At 37.3% G+C, this 14,399-nt stretch overlaps 1 protein-coding gene across 5 annotated transcripts in view; it reads left to right on the forward strand.

Annotated features, from left to right (window-relative positions):
- The window catches only part of LOC113114153 (muscleblind-like protein 3), a 41,844-nt gene extending 31,520 nt beyond the window's left edge, over positions 1-10,324 (forward strand). Inside the window, exons 6-10 of one of the 5 annotated variants that reach the window (XM_026280942.1) lie at positions 211-358; positions 2,113-2,148; positions 3,431-3,538; positions 4,460-4,554; positions 6,981-7,145. In XM_026280942.1, the coding sequence (XP_026136727.1) occupies positions 211-358; positions 2,113-2,148; positions 3,431-3,538; positions 4,460-4,554; positions 6,981-6,998 (405 nt within the window). In that variant the 3' untranslated portion in view covers positions 6,999-7,145. Of the gene's footprint in view, positions 1-210; positions 359-2,112; positions 2,149-3,430; positions 3,539-4,459; positions 4,555-6,980 lie in introns of all 5 variants that reach the window. The other 4 variants (XM_026280938.1, XM_026280937.1, XM_026280941.1 and 1 more) reach the window with 4 other exon arrangements.
- Positions 10,325-14,399: the final 4,075 nt, after the last annotated feature.

The raw sequence follows: 14,399 nt of genomic DNA on the forward strand, positions 1-14,399 counted from the left end.
CTGTCAGATGATGTATAAATCTAAATTTCCAAAAATGTACCCTTATTTGACCCATTGACCCATTTTGACAAACACTGTCAGATTTATTGGCATAACTGGACATGAACACACACTGTACAAAGTTTCCTGTAGTTCAGTATCATGGCTATCTTTAACGTTTCTTTCTGCCCTCCATCTTTCTTTTTGTTTTGTTTTTTCCGATCACTTCAGGCTTTGCCACCAGGAGCCATGCAACCAAAGAGACCGACCCTGGAGAAGACTAACGGTGCGGCTGCCATCTTCAACCCCAGCATGTTCCACTACCAGCAGGCTTTGGCCAGCATGCAGCTGCAGCAGCAGCCAGCGTTCATTCCCACAGGTCAGCTCATGCAGACAGATGATTCCCCTGTGCTCTGATCTAATATCACTGTATTCCTGTAATAGTTTGGCTTGCATTAATACAGCACTTTAAAGACAAAGTGCCTGGCTAGACGAGGACTTGAGCACTTTTTCTGCTTGCCATCTCTCTCCCTGTAAGCCCACTTGCTCTCTTTATCTCGTAGTAGTCCACCCTACTATGCACATGGCATGCTAATTAGTCCCATGATGCATACATCTCCTCATGCACCTGCACCTGAGCATTAGCTTCTTTTTGTCTGATGCCGCACTGCACTATGTTCACTGTTCTCACATAATCAGTAAAAAGCTAGATTGTATTTTGCCTAAATGACTGTAGCAGCAACCCTTCTGCCTTATAAAGAGGCTCTGAGAGGATAGTTACAGGACGTTTGACACGCAGAGGAGAGTTTAAAAGACCAAGTGAAATTTAAAATAGGAGTTCTGTGGGTTTAGTCCAAATCTAGAGCACTGCAGTGATTGTCATTTTGACACAAAGTTAGCATCACCCTGGTTCCCTTGTTAAGAACCCAATAGGATTCTTCATTTGGTTTTGGAAAATTGCATATAATAAGCTCTTTGATCAATATTGATATATAACCCCTTTTTGTATTACACATTTTGTTCATCATGATAATCTTCAGAAATTAACACAATTTAGGTATTTTGAAGCTTAAAAAAAAGTAGTAGCTAGCGAGAGAGTGATTATTAATGAAATGAGGCTCTAAAGGCAGACATACTAAAAATGATAACTAGTTTTGGGGTTGTGGTCTACAAAAATATACAATACCTGCTGCACTTGATTACATTTGAGATTATATTGACATTACATTTGATTCCTATATATATATATATATATGCTTTTTTTCTCTTCTGTGAAAATAAACAAAAAAAAAATTTTATTCCCAATAAGATGCTCCTTAAATTAAAAATGGCGTTTACTGCCGTTTACTGACATTAGCGTGTAGCAAATAATGTTTCACAGCTGTGACGTGAACTACATATTGACGGTATAAAAATACCCCACCCAAACATTTTGTTTCAGTGGAAATACCTCAGCAGCACAGGAAAGAAAAATGCCATTTCTTGAGGTCTTTTTAAGCAACATGAAATCAAAATGGGCCCTTTTAATTTTTTTATGTAAATGTTTTATGCTTGATAATGCAGTGCATGTTATTTTAAGGCAAGAAAATAGTCTTCTCTGCTTTTAGAATTGCTTTTTATTTTTCTGTTGGCATGACAATAGCTGTAACATAGCCTTGCTGATATTCACCTTCCTGATTCATGATGGATGAATTGAAGCTCAATCCTATATTTGATCCCACTGAATTTTCTGTTTAACTCCAATGTAATGCACATTTCGAAAGTAAATGTTCTGTAATTGCTGGTCCAAAAATCAAGCACTAAGTTCGACTTGTTAGCATTAGGCTAATCAGCTGATGAGACAAGAAAGCGTATCAGCACAACAACGGCCAGGTTAACATCCCCCTCCTGATGAGGATCTTTCTACCAGCGTGATTCATTTGCTCTTGGTTTCTCCCTGCTTTGTGTCCGAGTCTCCATCTCGCCACCAATTCGCCCATAATGACGGTCATTTCTCTTTCGCTGTGTGTCACTAACTCAGAGTTGTTTTGTCTTGTTCTCATGCTGCTTTCACTCCCCTTTCTCTGCATCTCTTCCACTCCTCCATCCTCCTCGGTCTCTCTTCTCCTGGGCTCTTTGTGCATGGTGTTGCAGGCTCCGTATTCTGCATGGCTCCATCTGGAGGCATTGGTAGGTCACTTCCCAGTCTCTCTGAATGAGCAGTTTCCTTAAAGCAGCATCTCAGATCTGTGGCAGACAGGAGGGTGATCCACGATTAACTCCCAGCAGGCCCAGCACTGTATCATGGGGTGTTTCTTCTGCTTTGGGCACTTTTGTTTTGTTTTGTTTTGTTTGGTTTTGCTCAGTTTTGTTTTGTTTTGTTTTGCTCGGTTTTGTTTTGCTCGGTTTTTTTTTGTTTTGTTTTTTATTGGTTTGATGTTGTTTTTTTTGCTTATTTTGGTTTCCCTTCGGTTTGGGGTTTTGTTTTTTGTTAAAACTTACCATCCCTTTATTTTTGCAACTTTTCACGTCTATTACATGTAGATTACATTGTTTTTTTGTTTAGTTTTTCGTCCTAGACCCAGACATCCAATCCAAATAATGAAATTTCATTATAACATGAAACAACATGAATTACATCATTTCCCATGTATGGTAAATCTAAAAAAACAAGTAATATTATAAACATTTATAAATATAACTGACCATAAATCATTTCCTTAATAATTGAGAAAATAATTACAAATCATTAATTCAAATCAATTATATATATAATATAATTTTTAAACACATTATAAGTACATTGTTTACAGATGCTAATCAAATAAATAAAAGTAGACAACATTAAATATCACTTTTGGACAAAATATTTTGATTGTTTTGATATATATATATATATATATATATATATTTATACATTTTGATTCTATTGTTCATAGCCACTAAAATATATCACTCATAAACAGAATATTTTATTTGTAATCTTTCTTTTTTTCTTTTTTTTAGCAATTTATTTCCGTCGCATTCATTTTTACCAAAAAGTACTGTTAAACACAAAACATGACTATTGACTTTCAGGAGAAAAAAGTGCTCATAGTCAAAAGAAACACTTCTTACATCATCACAAGATATATGTAATGGTCAGGACTGAAATTGACAAGGACTTAACGTGTGCACTTTACACAGTCATTTTCATTAGGTCTCAAACTGGAGGCCCAACCCGTCTGTCACTGCGTTTACACCCAACCTGTCTGCTTTCACTGCTTCCTATCATTTTCTCATTATTTCGGCTTGTCGTGTGCGTTTGTGCATGCATGTGAGCGTGTGATTTTGTGTGCAGCTGACGGCACAGTGCAGGCACAAACAAGCAAGGCCAAAGCCTTCAGAGTGACTCATTAAGACTGGTTCCTTTTTCTTTGTGCCCTTTCCTCCTCCTCCTCTCCTCTCCCTCACCTCCTGAAATCTGTTATAGGCCTTTTCAAACCCCCAGGCCCAATGACAGAGGGCCGCTGGGAGAGGCGGGACTGGACCAGCTGCAGGGCCCCCCAAAGCCGTTACCTGTCAGGGCCTGGACATACTGGTGAGGGTAGAGTCTAGGTCCCCTCCCCTCACAAACACACACACAAACTTACCATTCACCTGTTTAGAAAGGTAGAAATCAGCCCTGCTCACTTTCAGTGTTAACAAACCCAAAATAACCCTACCAGAAATGCAGTTGCACACACACTTCCAAGCCCATAGATGAACAATGCTCTCCTTTCTTAGCTGGCCAAGTTAAATTTGTCCTTTACAGTCGTTTAGCTGGTAACAATCCGGTCAAAACACTAGATCTGTGCTGAACCAGTGAGTGTGCCAGTGAGTGCCTGTGCCTGTATTTTTAAGTTTTATGACATTATTTGACATCCGTGATGCACTGTATGCTGTGTACATACCATGCTGTGTTAATTTGCAGTTTTCCTTATAATATGACCTTTATCTCTTTAACTTCAACTGGTTTTATTAGATTTAATACTTGTATTTGATTACAAGTATTGTAGAACGTTTGTGTCTTTCATTATCAGGTTAACTCTCAACCAAAGAATTAAAGTGTCATATTATTTTAAGGCAATCTTGAATGGGAATGAACTGCATATTTACATTTCCCTTCTTTCCTTACTGTATATTTATCCATTGTCTGCCACCATCAAAATATGACAGTCAGACGTTCCCGTCTGTTCCAAATGTTTGTGATTTTGATGATGGCCATGTTTTTATTTTACCCTTAATAGTTTTATCTAAATGTAACTGTGATCGGATAAAACTCTCTAAGCTAAAAGGTAACGAAACAAGATGTTTTGAAGTTCTGTTTGCATGTTTGTACTCGAGTGAATACATCATCTTTGCAGTACATGAAGACGTAGCTGCCATGACTCTGGCATATTATGTCATGGTACTCATAACATTCCTCCTCCCCTCCACCTTCCCCCTTCCCTTGTTTCTTGTCTGACTCGCCTGAAAAAAGTTCCCATGATGCACGGTGCCACCACTTCCACTGTTTCGTCGGCTACGACCCCAGTCACCAATGTTCCTTTTGCTGAATCAGCCACCTCCAACCAGGTTTGCCCCTTCATTTTGGCCTCTCCTTTTTACAGCTGTAAAGCATCCAACTCTGGTCCATAGACAATAATGCTTTTGTTTTTATATATAGACTTGAAAATCGAAATGCAAACTCTGATTGTGTTATCCAAGTAAAGATAATGTTAATGCAACTGTTCTCCAATTCCAAATGGAATTTCCAAACGATTCCAATGTCCTTGAGTTCTCTATGGACCAGTGAGGAGCACAATGTCCCGGTTCCACCATGTGTCCGTGTGTTCACATTTCTGTCTGTCTGTTTCAGTCTCTTCGCTGTGTTAGAGAGCAAACAGCTACATTTAAAGGGATAGTTCACCCAAAATAACATTTCTGTCATTAATTACTCACCCTCATGTTGTTTCAAACCTGTATGCTGTTATTGTTTTCATTCACAACATTAGACATTAATAATGAATCATTAGCCAGCTCTTTGCATACAACAACAGTTTATAGCGACCACATTAAAGGAAAATAAATAACAGCAAGGCACTGTACCATTTTATGTCAAGTTTTCTGAAGTTAAATGTTAGCTTATATGATAAAATAGCCAGTTTTATTAGATTCCCAGATTACTTAAATGATAATTGAATGAATCTTGTTTCAGTTCTTTTCAGTAAACTATTTGATCGGATTCTCAAATGACTTTATTTTATTTTTGATTGCTTCTATTGTCCACATTTGTAAGTTGCTTTGGATAAAAGCTTCTTCTAAATGACTTAATGTAAATGATTATTCTTTTTTAGTTCATTCTCTTCAGTAAATCAGTTGAATGGTTGAATTATGAATTGTACTGATTTGATTCTAAGTGGTTTAATTGATCATTTTTGCGGTCGTTTGTTAAGTCGTAACAACATGAGGGCAAGTAAATGATGACAGAATGTATATTTTTGAACAAACTATCCCTTTAAGTGATAAATTTCAAAAGCTCATTGTCTTTTCTTCCCCCTTCACCGTGTTTTAGGAATTCTGCACTGGAGCAAGTTGTTTCTGTGGCTCACATAGAGTGAGATGGTATTTGTGTCCTCTGCGTTTTTCTGTGAATATGATGTGGGTGTCTATTTTTAGATGACAGTTCTCTGAATTTCTGTTTGTCTTTCCTTCCTTCATTGTCTAAAATGTACCTTTAAGGGAAATTGAAGTTCACCATTTAGTCTGTTTAGTTCGTGTGTTCTGCAGATTCATAGGCAAGCCACAAGCCTGACCTGGACAAACTTTCCGAAAAAACATGTTTTGTTTGCCTCTTTATTTCTTAAAGAGCTACATTGTGGATTGTTTACAGGGTTCCTACGCAGTTTAGAAAAGTATAGAATTTGGTTTTAGTAATTTTCAGGTCTAGATACAGTATATATAGAAAAAAAGAAAACGTTTTTTCCAGATAATTTTCCCTATTCTGTTTTTCATAAAAAGTGTGAAAATGTGTCAAACATAAACAAATTATAAATATTTCTATTCAGGTGCTTGGCGTGTTTGTGAAGAGTGTCAAATGTTTCTATTTACAATTGTTTTTTAAGCATTTAGCCAATCAAAAATATGTTTGTTGAGCATAGACATTTTTTTAGGAGTGATAATCATATTTAAATCTGGGATTGAATCTGAAATTGTGATTGTCACCGTGATAACCATAGCAGCGGATGGTAGAAAAAAACTGAAATCTTGAGGTGTAAATGAAAAGTAATAGACTTGCCACTAGTCCTATATAATGAGTTATTTTGTTCTTCATTTCATTAGTGGCTTTTACTTGACATTTTTAAAGTAGTGTTTTCTTAATTAAATAATCAGTCTACATGCTGTTTTAATGTATTAACTCGAATAGCTAAATAAAACAGTTAAGTAGTTCCAATAGTTTTTCCTATGGTACCAAGAACCATTTAATTCTACTGCTATTAGTACTGACTAGAGACATTTAGGTAATGCTAGTTTTTGTGAGAGCAGCAAATTGTGAATTCAATATTGGGAATCATTTCTTTTTAATCATATTTTTTACTATGAAAGGGAAAATGCGTAGGAACCCTGTGTTGAGCATTATGTAAGCTGCCAAAATGTTTTGGCGGTGTGGTTTTCAGCTCTAGTTTAGCATGTAATAGTAATTCTGGAGTTCAGGTAAAGACCAATAATGCTGCACAGACCTGAGGTGTCCGCACTCATTTCCGGCTTAGCTTGCTTTTTTTGCCGAAATGCGTCTCACAAAATTACGATTGTGGAAATGCAGGTCTGCAAGATAACTGATGCATTATTTGATCATATGGCACAATATTTATTCATACTCTTGTAATTATTTTTCTCATTTTCGAAATGAACTGCGGATTCGATGTTGGAGTAGATAAGATAAGAATTGACTATATTCTCTTTGCATATTCTTTGCGGTTCACCTCCTTATCTCTGGGCTGTCTGTACCTGTCTTCCAGTAGACGCCGCCGAGGTACTGAGCGCCGACCCCATCGACCTCCAGTGCGTTCCCATGGAGGCCCATTTCTGTCCCGTTCCTAAACTCCTGGTGGCTGCACCAATGACGCTGAATCCAGTAAGCCTCTCCCACAATCCCACAACCTAATCAGGCCCATCTCTCATGCAACATGTGCCCAAACAACAGAAAAATGAATGCAACAAAACGTGTGCCTAATCTGTACATCCTTAACGGGCAATACATTCATCCTCATATCAGAGATTCTCACTTCATTTGACGTCAACAGAGGTTTGTTGATATTGAAACAGGCAATACTTAAGCTTGGACCTACAACTGTTTAAGGAAGCATGCCATCTCGATGCAAGGAGCAGGCGGATGCTGAATCAGGAGATGGAGCGCTCTCGTAACTCACAGCCATATGAATACATGCAAACCAATTAGCTGAGAAGAGTGAATTCTCTTGAGGTGAACATTAGATTTCAGAGCCGACTCGTTTGATGTACGGTAAGAGGTGGAGTCGTTGCGGATCATCAGCAGAATGTTTCTCCGTCGTAGAATGTGAAAACCCAGAGTGTGTGAGAGCGACACCTAAAGAAATTTTACATTGTGTTGGTGGTGGTGGGAATTTCTTTCACATTTAATTATGATTGATGAACATGGCATGTTTTATTTCATGTTTGCATTTCAAAATGTCAAAAAATGAGTGACACTTTTGTAAGATAATCTGATACTGATTCTCATGATAACTGATTTAGGTTTTTCGTTAAGAGGTTTTCAAAATGTCGTTGTTCTGAAGTGTGTGGACGTCTTTCCCCCCCCCCCCCAGTTCTTCTGTACTCAGCTGACTCACATTTTATCATAGACTAAGAAAGTATACCTGTGTAGCCTTTCAGAATCAATGTGTCGTTCCTCCATCAACTTAGGGATGTATGTTGTTGTGAGTTTTTCTTGAAAGAGTATTATTTGTTTAATGACTTTCCAACAGGCTAAAACTGGTCTATTGAGATAAGTGTTACTATTCATGCCTGAAGTATCTCACCTCGCATTTCAAGCTCCACATCGAGATCTCACATCTCACATACTCATACCTGCATTTTAAAAATAGAACTGCCTTAAGCAGACTAAATGTGAGCACTTCCTGTTGCGCAGTGTGATGCACACTGAAATTTAAGGTCTGATTGCAGGCCTTCAGGATGTATATCTCGTTGAGAACATTTTAACTGGACTTTATTTTTATTCCAGCTGGAATGTTTCTTGCAAATATTTCTTATTGTCTGATGTCCTGGATATTCAAATGATTTAAAAGAAATAGTAATGCTTATTTACTTTGTAGAATATATATTTCCTTTGTAGAATATATATGTCCTTTTTTTTTTAGTCATTAGGTGAATTTCATCAAAAAGTCATATTCCCAGTCATATTTCATGCCAAAAGCAGACAAAAAAAACTATTATGATAATTAAGCAGTCCTATTGTCATTACCATAATACAACAAATCTCAATTTTATCACTGTAATGTGCAATAAATAACTACATAATTACAAAGAAATATTTTTTTAAGTATCACGGTTACATTTGTTCTAATCCTGTTGTTAACAAAATATAATACTAAAAGCAATTATATTACAAAAAAGAGAAAAATTTTAAAGTAGTAAAAAATGTTGTAGTAGTGAAAATTATAGAGGATAAAAACAAATGCAATTTCTCCAATGCAAAAACATATGCATTACGGAAACCTAGTTTAATTGTCATGAAAATTTAAAAAGAGGGAGATGCAAAACCGAATTTTCATCGTTTTGATTTTGGTGTGAAATGTGACATTTTCATAAGATTCACCCTATTGCTATGTCTGTCTCTTGTAGACAAACCCCTTCTGATGGCTGGACTGTCTCTGCCCAAATCCATGCTCTGCCCCACCTGCTGTGTGACAGTCTGTTCGTCTCTTTTTGTTCAGCCATGATTGGTTCATCCCTGATTACTCTAAGATCAGTTTTCAGTGTCCATTAGTTGACAAAATGATTCTTTAAATTCCATGCTTAGTGTTTTACACACTTATATTTATAACAGATTGGCACACATATGTTAAATCCCGATTATTAAATTACAAGATATGCAAAATCCTTTCTAGAAGTCTCAGACTGGTACCTGATTTGAATATCCAGCGACTCTCCCATTAGTTTGCTGTATTCAGCAGCATATGCGACCCCCTTCGCAGACGTGTCAAGTGCACTGCTTTAGTGCCAGTGACTTCCAGACAGGTCGCCTTGTGCCAATCACTGGAGATCTCAGACTGCACAATCAGGCCTTGACATGCCAAGGTCATGAGCCAGATGGATTCAAATTGCAATATTGCAAATGTGCCCACCCAAGCGACAAATCTAAACCTATTGGAGCAAGCTATTATCTTGTGCTTTGTTTTGAAACATCTCCGTTATCGCCCCCGTTCATTAGGCGAGTCCTACAGTTGGGAAACTGACAGTAGGGTGGTTTCCAGCAGCTGTTTTTATTACTGCATCAGTGTGCAACCGCTAATAGAGTTCCAGTCTGTGCCAACCAAGAGCTCTATTAGATTATTGCCGTAATACATTATTGATAGTTTATCCATGGAGGAAACATGAAAAACTGTGTCAGATGGATGATACAAAGAGGTCTGCAATCCATTAGTGGAGTTTCTTTGCCCATTTTGACTTTGAGATAGACGGCCGATTGAACTCTATAAGTTGTTCTTGTGTTTGTTGTGTTCATGTGCGAACAGGTTTAAATCACTGACTGTGTCCTTACTTTCACAAGTCGGCAGACTCTAAAATGCAAGGGCGTAGATGACCGTGTGACATCTGAATATTTGGACTGTGAGCCGAAAGCTACGGCTCTCGTGTAGACATGTTACAATTAAAGGAAAAATTTTGATTCTTTTCAGACTGGGTACTTAGAGAAGGCCCTCATCAGCCAAAGCTTCATTTACGAACCCCATCCGTGGGCCTTTACATGCATATATGAATGTGACATTTAAGACAGCGAGAATGTCACGAGAGGTTTTGGATGCCTGTCTCACCATTTCTCTCGAAAAAAAACCTACAACCTTTCTCAACATATCAAGGAAGTGAAAGCCTCCCAATGCCATCCCACTGTTGATGTACAAAAAGAGACAGAAAAAGCGTTTTTCATCACTTATCTCAAAGACCCTTCTCTAAACTATTGTCTCCTTTGGGACAGCCATGTTGTTTCAATGGCGCAACCCCAAGAGAGAGAGTCATAAAGCTGATTTTATGACCTAAAAACATCATTGCAACTTTTTTTTCTGACCAGCACACACACTATGTAGGCCAAACACAAGTTAAATGATATCATACAGCGGTAGTCTGCACCAAGACGAAATCAGAGCGAGATGATACTATAGTGTGTTATAACTGAAGTGGTATCTGTATTGTAAACATCTCTGTATAATGTTCATGTGTTTTAAGGTTGTTTTAAGAAATATTGGGGCAAGTACGTGTGGATTCCTTTAGGAACGATCTCTACTGTTTATTGATGTTTTGGATTGTGTTTTGTAATTCAGTTCCTTTGCCCAGCCAAGGTGTAGAAGCTCCTTTCTCTGTCTCTCTCTCTCTCTCTCATATAAAGAAATATGCCTTCTCCAACTGCAATCCAGCTGGAATCAACGAAATACTTGATAAAGAAAAAACAATGTGCCTCATCTGGGGCTTTAGCATTTAAAGTACTCACTTTTTAAGAAGTGTGCATACCTGCATAAAGTAGTTAGCTAGAATAATCTGTGTACGTATTACAAATGCATCATCAACGTCATTCTAGTTTTTCACATTATTGACCTTCGTAACAGTACCTGTTTTAACTATACCCTCACGACTTCAGTCATGTTCCGGTGTTGTTTTGACACAGTTGTCAATGGTAGTTTGAGTTTGATCATTAGCGTTACTCGGTTTACCTTACCTTACATCGTAAAGTCTGTCATCGCATGAAATGAAAATAATCTGAATAACCTACATCATAGTTTGTGCAGTTAGTGGTTTAAGATGTAAAAAAAATTACCTAATCTATATATCTATATATCAATATACACATTTGTATGTAATACAATGATAGATTCATTGTTACCTATGATAGTAAGTTCTTGTTGCTATGGCAACAAAACTACAACATGGCTACCTTTGTATATCTTAATTGTGAATTTTTTCACACTTCAAGTGAAATAATGTACAACGTTAACTTATTCAGAAAGGGACTGTGTTCTTAAGTTGTCTTGGAAAAAGAGATGATTGACTATTTTGTAAAACGTATATATATATATATATATATATATATATATATATATATATATATATATATATATATATATATATATATATATACAGACTTGTGAGATACTTTATGTCCAAAGGCCCTTTGGAGACATCATACGTTTTTTCTGTTTTAATGATTATTATTTTTCTATTGGGGTTGCTGATCTCTTTTAGATAAGAACCAGATCTTTACGTAAACAGCATCTGAGCTTTTGAACTAATCTGATGGATCAATTTGGGGGAAAGAGACTTTCTAGTCTCATATTTGGTCTGAAAAGGTTTGCCGGTTTTTATAAAAAAAATGTAGCCCTGTGATGTCAGAAACGGGATGGTATCAGCCACACGTGAGCCCCTGATTTAAGTCTCTGTCCCCCTCTGGCCCACCCAGACTGCACCCCAGCTGTGCTGGGACCTGGTGACTCGCGTCACCCCATCTGTGTACGAATGTGTGTTATTCACCTTGTTTGCACTTATGTACATATCTGATTCAAAATATTCAGAATTTATTTTGAATATACATAGATGAATAAATATATATATGTAGAAGAGCAGATTCAAATCAAATGTCTGTATCGTTCGAAATACAGGTAAACAGTTATCCTTTTAAAGGGTTGTCGAGGAGATAGATGCTGTTTCGCTGGGGTGTCGAGGAATTTGTTGTTTGTTCTGTTTGCTGATGCCCTCGTTCTCATCGTTAAGCATGATACTGCATTTTGCGGAGAAAATGATGTCAAAAAAGGCTTTGTAGTTTTGCGTAGCTTACAAAAGCGCAGCGTCCTGAGCACTGTGCCCGCTCGCGTCTGATCCTGAGGTCCAGAAACCAAAGAACAGCCAACGTGTTTCGACGCGCTGAAAGTGGGGGGGGGGTAATAACAATCTTCCCCCTACAGAAAGACCAGGAGGGCAGCGTAAAGAGCACCTCAGGGTCAGACCGCAGCTGGATAGCATTGCTGCAGGTTACACAAAATAACATACTTCAGTTTTCCATTCTTGTGCACTCACCAAGACCAACAAATAACCTGAAAATCTCACAGGATATCCTCAATCAAAATTGCTCCAAAAATCCGATGTGAAATCGCCAGACAGAACCCTCTGTTGAAGAAAACTTGTACATTCTGTGCTCTACAGTTGCTTTGGAAGCCAATGATTTTGTTGCCATGGCACTTGCCCTATTAGTGAGGGAGAGACTGAGTCTTTTGTAGGTTCTTGCATATTGACGCACCTTTGGACCAATCGATTATGGTCCTCAGCCTTTTGACTGTAAAGCTGAGGTAGCACTTAGGACTTAGCATAGACTAAAGGGTCCCGACTTGCATCCAGAAGCTGAATGCAAACATAGGGGTGCTCCTTTTACCACTGTGCTTGACAGAGAAAATCGACAAACACTCTTCTGCTGTCCATTATCCTGTGCCTAAACATTCGGTGTGATGTGAAAGGACTGGTCTGTCGAGAAAGCCATTCAGGTTAGACTTCCACATAACTGTGCTCTGCATTCAGTCACGTCATCATCATTTCTGTGACTGGAACCCTAACATCAATGGTTCTTGTTTTAACGTGTAGAAGTCCCTGAGACCGGAGCATCACATTAATGTTGTACAAAGCTGTATAGTTTCGAATGAAATCGCTCATTGATGCAGAGGTTATGTCCCTTTAAAGGCATCGGCTGACGTTCGGTGACAGACGCTGATGCCTGTGTAAATGCTATTGTGTGTGTGGAACCGTTCAAAGAATGTCTACATTGTTTCAAAGCCATATGTAATAGATTCCTCTCTCTCCCACTGTAGGACAAGATACAACTGAATGCTTTGACTCTTTATATGAAATGCTTCTCTTTCTATTTAGCTTATTGTGCTTGTATGTGCTTCAAGAACTGTGCTTCTTGTCAATCCCTTTGCGATATAAATGTATGGAATATATACATACTTAAGATTTCTGTTCTTTTTTGTTTGACATTTTAATAAAGCACTTAAAGGCACTTTTGGACCGTGTTTGCTGTGTGTTTTTCCTGGTTGTATTCACAGAGTGCTCTACAGAGACGTCAACAAAACAAATAATTGGATTTAAGAATTACAGTGTCTTAAGTTAATTTTATTAACTGTACAAAACTATTCCAAACACTGGAAATGCCAAGATAATGTCATTAGTTGTAACATTTTCCTGATTCACAAGGTGAGTCCACTAAAAGAGGCCGGTCTTTAACCATATGCTTTCAATTGCCAGCGATATTAACAATATACAGTATGTTCATTGATGGCTTGTTTACCATTTTTCTTTTCTTTGATCTTATTTTACAATATGATTGTGTCTTGGACATGTTCAGCTTAGGTTTCCTTCCAGCTATAAAGGCCTCAGATTATAAAATACTTATTCCTAAATAGTTACACTTTATCTGTCTGTAAATATAGTCTCAGTGTAGAATATATTGGAGGGTTTTATATATATATTTTTTTTTTATTAATACAAAAATAACACTAAAAATACCAATATTATTATGAATTATATTAATTATTTAATAAGTCATATACAGTAATTAGATTCCAGGTTTAGCAAACATACTGTATATACTAATTTAAAAATGTTGCCACTAATTTCCCTTAAGATGATAGTGGATTGATTCACAAAAATGAAATTAATTTAAATTCTTTTAAAATTGCCATCCTCTAACTCACATTTTTGTTAGAGTGATGTGATTTCCGGCGGATGTTTATTGGTCAGTTTGAGAAAGAGAAGCTCCTCGGAGGGGCCGCCTTATTTCCGCGAATCGGTTCTTTCAAACACTTCGTTTCAAAGAACCGATTCAAAAAACCTATCCGTTGGTGTCAGAGCTTAATTGCGTCATAACGTCCTTAAAACAACCAAAAAAAGTTTTCTAATAGCCAATAGGTTCTATAATGAGTTTTCTTTATTAAACAAAGTCATGTAAAAGATAAATATGCATTATTGGTATAATCAAGCATTAATCAAACCCTTGTTTCAAAATGCTATTACAAATTGAACATGTTTTAAATGTACTGACCTATTCAAAATTTACCCGAGAACCACTTGGGCCCAATTCAGTCCGATTCGCCTAATCCGTGAATCAATTCAACCGATTCACTGAAGAGATTCGACTCAACCGACCAGTT

The sequence above is a fragment of the Carassius auratus genome, chromosome 14 (assembly GCF_003368295.1).
Source record: "Carassius auratus strain Wakin chromosome 14, ASM336829v1, whole genome shotgun sequence".
Lineage (NCBI taxonomy): Eukaryota > Metazoa > Chordata > Actinopteri > Cypriniformes > Cyprinidae > Carassius > Carassius auratus.